Source organism: Aulonocara sp. 'chitande type north' Nkhata Bay, linkage group LG19 (genome assembly GCF_057382095.1).
Source record: "Aulonocara sp. 'chitande type north' Nkhata Bay isolate Kocher_YH1m ecotype deep benthic linkage group LG19, A_spYH_male_GT1.1, whole genome shotgun sequence".
Classification (NCBI taxonomy): domain Eukaryota; kingdom Metazoa; phylum Chordata; class Actinopteri; order Cichliformes; family Cichlidae; genus Aulonocara; species Aulonocara sp. 'chitande type north' Nkhata Bay.
This window is the reverse complement of record NC_141362.1, coordinates 24,283,880-24,292,468: the sequence shown is the minus strand read 5'-3', so window position 1 is coordinate 24,292,468 and position 8,589 is coordinate 24,283,880. Positions and strand designations below refer to the sequence as shown.

Here is an 8,589-nt window from a genome sequence, read left to right as displayed (position 1 = left end):
TTTTTTTTTTTTTTTTTTTTTTTTTTGCACAAAAACAAAGAAAAGGAGCTTTAGCTTGTCTATCCTCCTGTTTAAATTTGTTCGTGGATCGCTGCTGCACCGGAGAGTAATTCTCTAGATCAGGGGTGGCCAACCAGTCAGAGACCAAGAGCCACTATTTTTTTACTGTGTTACCGCAAAGAGCCACATCATACGCATGGGCACACATGAACATCACCAATCCTTTTTTCTCTCTCTCTCTCTCTCTCTCTCTCACACACACAAAATACACACATCTCTGCTCAGCCAGATTTATTGTAAATGTCACACACCAACATGATAATGACAGAAATGGACTCCTACAGTACTAAAACCACAGGCCAGTCATTTTCAACAATGAACATTGTGTGCACTGTCTCACACACACAAACTCTCAGTTCAACCAAGTCCACAAACAAAAATATAATAATCTACAATAGCATTTACTTTTATAATGCATGTTGTTTAGTGGGACTTCTGGCATTCCTTGCCTTGAACAATCCTCTTTAAATCTGGCTTGTATTCCGTTGTTGTCACTCGAAGCAATTCTTTCACATGTGTGTCAGTCAGAACAGATCGATGCTTTGATTTCACATGTTTTAGGGTAGAAAACACAGACTCGCAGACGTATGTTGACCCAAACATTGACAGTATCTTAAGCGCAGCCCGTTTGACATTGGGGTATTTTTCCATTGGCACACTTTTCCAGAACTCAATGGTCCCTTCCCTTAAAGCAGGTTTCAATTGGTCCTCTTCACAAAGATCGATCATCTCCAACTCAGCCGCAGCTTCATCTGTGACTAGCGGGACTTTCAAACAGCCGGTCTCTGCATTAAATGGGTCGACGAGGAACGTAATCTGTGGCCTTTTCAATTGTAGATCATGGAACCGGGTCACGAAGCTTTCGTGCAAGTTTTCAATCAGCGTTGCATATCTGGCTCTTTGCTTACTCAGGGCAGCACTGGCGACTTGCCCGCTGGCTTTTAGCAGAGTGGGAAAATGCGTTAAATCTCCCTTTTGAATATGTGTCTTGAACAGCTTCAGTTTGTTGACAAACGCAAACACACTTTGCACTAGGTCAGGGAGCATTTTTAACTTACCCTGCAGGGTCAGGTTCAGTCTGTCCAAGTGACACAGCATGTCGACCAAAAAGGCCAGATCCATAATCCACTTGAGGTCCGAGAGCTCGGGATAGTCCTTGTCCTTCTTTTCCATAAACAGTTTCACGGCATCCAAAAGCTCAAAGAAGCGAGAGAGTACCTGGCCTTTTGACAGCCACCTCACAGTGCAGTGCAGCGGCAGGTCACCTGGAAGCCCTTGGTCCAGCTCAGCGATGAGATTCTTGAATTGCCTGTGGTTAAGCGCATGTGTGCGGATATAGTTGACGATTTCCATCACAGGCTTCATGACGTTATCTAAATTCAATGATTTAGACACGAGTTGCTCCATGTGGATGATGCAGTGGAAATTCCAAAAGTCAGGAATAGTTTGGTCAGCTTTGCACAGCCCCACAAGCCCGCAGTTAATTTCGTTATGGGCAGATTTGCTTTTTCAAATGCAGCCATCATGGTTTCTTTCACATCTATGCCACGGGTTCTGTCTTTTAATGGCACAATATCCAGGAGTTCTTCTTTGATCACACAATCGTTTGACACAGACTGTGCAAATATTGCCAACTGAGGCTTGTCTTGTATATCACAACTCTCATCCAATGCGACACTAAAATACTCACATGCTTGAAGGTCAGAGTGCAACTGTGTTTCAATAGCCGTGTTAATGTCCGATATTCTGTGTTCAACAGTGTGGCGGGACAGTTGGACGTCTGATACCATGCGTTTTAATTTGTCGTTTTCAGGAGACAAGATTTCAACAACATCACTGAGGCATTTTTTAACGAACTCCCCTTCATTGTATGGCTTTTTAGCCCGTGCAATGTTCCAAGCCAGCTGATAGGATGCGAGCGTTATGGTCTCTGACCGCTTCGTAAATTTTTGGAAAAACTGTATCTGCTTTTCTGCCTGACTTTTCAAAGTGGCCAACTCGTGCTTGCGAAGTTCAGTCCCTTTTGGAAATTCCTGGTCGATGTTAGCATGGAGTGAGCTGAAGTGGCGCTGAAGATTTGAAGCTTTGAAATGCGCTAATGACGTCTGACATATAAGGCAGAATGGCTTACCATTGCGTTCAACAAAAAAATATAAACTCTCCCACTCTGTTAAAAACGTCCTGTGTTCATCTTCATATTTTCTTTTTGCTGTGCATTTTTTTCCTGCCATTTTAAGGGCGAACTTGCTCCTACTGGGAAACTGCGGTATTTTCATCTCACACACATGCGCATTTGATGAAAATACCGTATTGAACTCAAGCGAAGCGAACGCGCACATTTTAAAACAACAACATAAAAAAAATCAAAACACAAACATAAACTTTGATATGAACGTAAGAGCCGCATGAAACCAGGCAAAGAGCCGCATGCGGCTCGAGAGCCGCGGGTTGGCCACCCCTGCTCTAGATGATATATGACCTGGTTTCCCTAAAAAAAAACGCTGTAGTTTTAGGGGTTAGGTGGGATGTTGTTTCTCCAGAAGGTACCATTTGAGGCCAGTTCACTGAAATAATCCATTAGAAGTCAGTTAATTTTTTTTCGCCATCGTTGTATCTTGCCAGCTGCTGTGTTTTACTGTATATGTCTGATAGTGTCAAAAAGAAAATAAAGATTTGGACAAACTAATGATTTTTTCTTCTTTTTTCCAATGATGCTCGTTCATAATGTATTACATGACAAAGGATGGCTGGATTATGCTAAAACTATCTGGAAAAAAACATAATGCTTGCTTTTACACATTTGGAAATCCACTTCTATATGAGCAAGGTACCTACACACTGCTCCCTGGGCGCTGGATTGGTGGCTGCCCACTGCTTCACTGAGTGAATGGGTTAAATGCAGAGGAATAATTTCCCTAAGGGATTAATAAAGTATACATTATTATTATTATTATTATTGTTATAAACCCAGCTAGCCAGCATAACTTAGCATAAAAATTGAAAACAAACAAACTCTTGTAGTGAAGCTGAGCTCTATAAAAGCAGCACAACCATTTTAAATGGGGTTAAACAAATACCTGTTTAATCCCCATACAGCTGTTTCCCCTGTAACTATGCTAAGCTAAGCTAAGCTAGGCTAAACAGCTGCTGCCGTAGTGTCATAGCGTTTACACAGACATGACATTTGTATCAGTTGCATCTTGGCAGGAAAGCAAATAAGCTTATTTCCTAACTATTCCTTTAAATTTGTCTTATAAATATTATGTCAACATTCTCATTTTTCAAGTTAAAAATGAGAATTGGCTTGAAATATTTTGCAGGATGCTGCCTAATGTGCATTCTTGCATCTATATCAAATGTCATTTCCACACTCAATGCCCACACTGTTCTACATTGCCATGTAATGCAGGCGGCGGTATAAATAGCCATCCAAAAGCCTTGATAACTGATTGATGAGAGGGACGAGAGAGTGTTGTGGTGGTTACAAATCAATCTTCCGGCTGTTGTTAGTTACCCCATATCCTCACTGGTACTTTGGTATTTCCAGTCATCCAATACACCACGCAGAGATGACACAGTTTTGTCAAGTACCTCCACTCAACGCCACAGGTCAACATGGGTGTTGCTGAGATCAGTGGCAGAAATAATCCATCCATGTCAATTGGGGATTAATGTGAAAGTTCAGACGGTGGTGGGGAGATTGTCCGTGCCACAGACAAGGGTCACTGTCCCTAACTGTAGATTTCACATTTGCTCTGTTGCACACAATACAGAACATTTCACAATGGTCATATCAGAGATGACTTGTACCGATGAACCTGGAGGTAATTATCACTCACTTTGCACTTTGCATTTCCTTTCATCTTCCTTCTAGCCTCTATCCTAGTTTTTTTTTTTTTAACAACCCCATTTCCAAAAAAGGAAGCTGCCTAAACTGTAAATAAAAACAGAATATAGTGATTAGGAAATCTCACAAATCCACATTTTTCATTGTATAAAACACAGAAAACTGAAAATGTTTAATCTGAGAATTTCTCCATAAGATTCTCCCAGAATATTTTGATGATATTATGCAGTCTAGACGATAACTGTTATGTTAGATGTAGTTTTTTGTAGACTGGTGAACCTCTGCCCACTTTTGAAAAACTATGCCTCTCTAAGATACCCAATACCAACACCCAAAACCAACACTGATGTGTTGCCAATTAACCTAATTAGTTCCAAAATTTCCCACCAGCTATTTTTTTAAACATTTAAATTCCTACCACACTAATGAGTGTGTGGGGTTTTTTTTTTTATAATTGTCTAAGAATCTGAAGCATGTTTACATTACACTTGTTTATTTATGCTTCACTGCTTGTCTTTCAGTAAGCATGAAGCTACCATTACAGGACGGTGTTGCCGAACACAGAAGAAAGAAGAGAAGCTTTCTAGAAGGCATGTTAGAATTTAAATACTTCCAAATGCCTACAAAAATTCTAACATTCAGCACTACACTGTCATTCGAAGTGAAACGCTAACTTTACCTACAGCTGATCCAAATACCACAAAATAAGGCAAGTCACCAGAGAACATTTCAGTGGGTTGTATCAAAGTCCTTCTTCTACAAAGTCTCCGGCTCTACATGCCTAAGAGGTGACAATTCTGTCTCCTCTTTAGTAATGCAATCAGATTTCTGGCTCTGTAGCACATCTTGTCACTTGCTCATACCATGACTCACTTTGGTGAGAACTAGAGTGTGGATTGAGGAGCAGAGTTGGTGAAGGCATTACCCCGGCATTCACGGGGCCTCCCTGAAGGGGTGTAATGTTTTGTGAGATTGTAGACTTAGTAGATTGTATCTTCCTCCCCCCAGCGACCCCCCAGTGTGGCTATCCTGTTCAGTTAGAAATATTGTGTTGAAAGCAGACTCTCCACATGGCAGAAAAGCACAGAGGCCTGCTCAAAGGGCAGCTTTCTGTGAGTCCACTTATTAACTACTGGGGCAGCTCCTCATCTCAATCTAATGGATCCCACTTATGCTGTCATCACCATGCCAACCAGCTGTCAGCTTTGGTGCAGTGAGGCTTTTGTGCTTCAGAGAGATGCAACTGTGTCGTGTTGATCTGTCTCAGTCTACAACAAGTCACCACCTCAAAGGAGCCACCAAAGTAAATGCTTCTCTTCTTCTCTGCGATCATTTGATTATTGTAAAGCCTGAATACATTAAGATAAGAGGACACCTGAGTCCAGGTCAAATAAAGGCCTATTTATTGGGGCTTGACAGGCCACATAAGAAATCTGTTGGCAGTTGCCCACTTGCTGACTTCAGAGGATTATGCGGGCAAAAAGGAATATGCAAGATCAGCAAGCTCTTTGCTTGGCAGAGTTGGCGCTGTCTGCTCTAGAAGTTAATAATCCAAGAGACAACAACCAGCACCTGCTTCCCATCAGATACAAATCAAAGCCACGATAATAAAATCACAACCATGCCTGCACAGATTATCAGATAGAGCTGCAATAAACAATAATCTCCGCTTTAATATCCAATGAATAACACTGGCGGTTGACATGCAATTTATTTCTCATGGTTTTCGTATTATGGCAACACACTCAGGGAGAGGAGTAAGAGTTTTTGTTTGGTGGAGAATATAGGTCACCTCCTCCCTGCCTGCGTGTCACATGACGACAGACATACAGAGAAGCAATGCAACAAAGATTAGAAGCTTTCGCAAGGCAGTGGCCGCACTGGTCCTACAGTTGGGTTGCTTGGTTTGTTTACATTTTGTGTGGCTTTTTGATTTGCAGCCACTGCTACTGTATGAAGAGCAGCGGGAGACAAGGATTCAATACAGTGATAACTTAATCCAGAGCACCAGACAATTTGGTGTAATCCAGTGGATCTGCTTAGAATTAAGAAGAACCTGAAGGATGCTATGACTTGAAATCAGAAATATATATACAGTGGGGCAAAAAAGTATTTAGTCAGCCACCGATTGTGCAAGTTCCCCCACCTAAAATGATGACAGAGGTCAGTAATTTGCACCAGAGGTACACTTCAACTGTGAGAGACAGAATGTGAAAAAAAAATCCATGAATCCACATGGTAGGATTTGTAAAGAATTTATTCGTAAATCAGGGTGGAAAATTAGTATTTGGTCACCTCAAACAAGGAAAATCTCTGGCTCTCACAGACCTGTAACGTCTTCTGTAAGAAGCTTTTCTGTCCCCCACTCGTTACCTGTATGAATGGCACCTGTTTGAACTCATCATCTGTATAAAAGACACCTGTCCACAGCCTCAAACAGTCAGACTCCAAACTCCGCCATGGCCAAGACCAAAGAGCTTTCGAAGGACACCAGGAAAAGTAATGTAGACCTGCACCAGACTGGGAAGAGTGAATCTACAATAGGCAAGCAGCTTGGTGTGAAAAAATCAACTGTGGGAGCAATCATCAGAAAATGGAAGACATACAAGACCACTGATAATCTCCCTCGATCTGGGGCTCCACGCAAGATCTCATCCCGTGGGGTCAAAATGATCATGAGAACGGTGAGCAAAGATCCCAGAACCACACGGGGGGACCTGGTGAATGACCTGCAGAGAGCTGGGACCAAAGTAACAAAGGTCACCATCAGTAACACACTACAACGGCAGGGAATCAAATCCCGCAGTGCCAGACGTGTTCCGCTGCTGAAGCCAGTGCATGTCCAGGCCCTTCTGAAGTTTGCCAGAGAGCACATGGATGATACAGCAGAGGATTGGGAGAATGTCATGTGGTCAGATGAAACCAAAGTAGAACTTTTTGGTATAAACTCAACTTGTCGTGTTTGGAGGAAGAAGAATACTGAGTTGCATCCCAAGAACACCATACCTACTGTGAAGCATGGGGGTGGAAACATCATGCTATGGGGCTGTTTTCCTGCCAAGGGGACAGGACGACTGATCCGTGTTAAGGACAGAATGAATGGGGCCATGTATCGTGAGATTTTGAGCCAAAACCTCCTTCCATCAGTGAGAACTTTGAAGATGAAACGAGGCTGGGTCTTCCAACATGACAATGATCCAAAACACACCGCCCGGGCAACAAAGGAGTGGCTCCGTAAGAAGCATTTGAAAGTCCTGGAGTGGCCTAGCCAGTCTCCAGACCTCAACCCCATAGAAAATCTGTGGCGGGAGTTGAAAGTCCGTGTTGCTCAGCGACAGCCCCAAAACATCACTGCTCTCGAGAAGATCTGCATGGAGGAATGGGCCAAAATACCAGCTACTGTGTGTGCAAACCTGGTAAAGACCTATAGTAAATGTTATTGCCAACAAAGGTTATGTTACAAAGTATTGGGTTGTATTTTTGTTATTGACCAAATACTTATTTTCCACCCTGATTTACGAATAAATTCTTTACAAATCCTATCATGTGGATTCATGGATTTTATTTTCACATTCTGTCTCTCACAGTTGAAGTGTACCTCTGGTGCAAATTACTGACCTCTGTCATCATTTTAGGTGGGGGAACTTGCACAATCGGTGGCTGACTAAATACTTTTTTGCCCCACTGTACATATTTAAATGTATTACAAAAAACCTGCCTGAATTACTGACATGAAATTGTTATTTTGTGCTTAAAGCCTAACATAACACATATAGCGTAGGTAAAAAAAAATAGCATGGTGTTACATTATCCCTCAGAGGTTTGTAGATACCGCCTACATACACTGCAAAACCATGTACCAGCATCATCTGCTGATCCCAAAATGGATTTAGTACCAGAGTGTAATTCTAGATGAATTTCTTCACAAGGAGTGCTACTGGAGTTAATGTAGGGAGAAGACAAAGGGGAATAGAGTTCATCTACACAAAACTGCATTCCTGTCAGCCTCATCACTGTCACTGACCTTCCTGTGTGTGTGTGTGTGTGTGTGTGTGTGTGTGTGTGTGTGTGTGTGTGTGTGTGTGTGTGTGTGTGAGGGATTAAACCAGTGGGTCGGGCTGGTGGTCTTCCCAGGCTATTTTTATGAAGATGTCTGCTCCCCTGATCCTTTGGAAAACTGATCGGAGCATATGTTCCATGATTCAAATACAATTAGTCAACCGTCAATCAAAGACGTAGGTGAATTTAAATGTTTAAACGGGTAGGAAAGAACGAGAGGAGTAACAAGAGTATCGCTATTAGCAGGATGGTCACCATTTAAACTGTCATTACTGCTCCTCCTCTCTTATTTTGCTGGGGATGGATTGAAGGCCCACAAGCACGCAGCTTCACCCTTCTGAAGTGCTGCCAAGGTGCTCTCAATAGCCACTGAGAGGTCCTGGCAATATAGTTCAGTACCTGGCAGTCACAAAGCTGCTGGCACCTACTTCTCATAAGCCATCTGCAACTGCTTGTGTGTGTAGGAGGCACTGACAAAGGCCACAAGTGTGTCCAGACATGTTACAGCATCCAAATGACTAACTATCTCTGCTGTGGTACCACTGTCCAAGCTGATAATAGTGTGTAGAAAAGATTTAACATTTTCAAGCTCAAATCTTCTCTTTTAATGTACTGTCTGTATA

At 42.3% G+C, this 8,589-nt stretch overlaps 1 protein-coding gene across 1 annotated transcript; it reads right to left on the bottom strand.

The window, feature by feature from the left end:
* Positions 1 to 483: 483 nt before the first annotated feature.
* Positions 484 to 1,425, bottom strand: LOC147307088 (general transcription factor II-I repeat domain-containing protein 2A-like). Its single transcript, XM_086274276.1, has one exon. It carries the CDS (start codon positions 1,423 to 1,425, stop codon positions 484 to 486), a length of 942 nt encoding a protein of 313 aa, XP_086130402.1.
* Between the last annotated feature and the right edge of the window lie 7,164 nt (positions 1,426 to 8,589).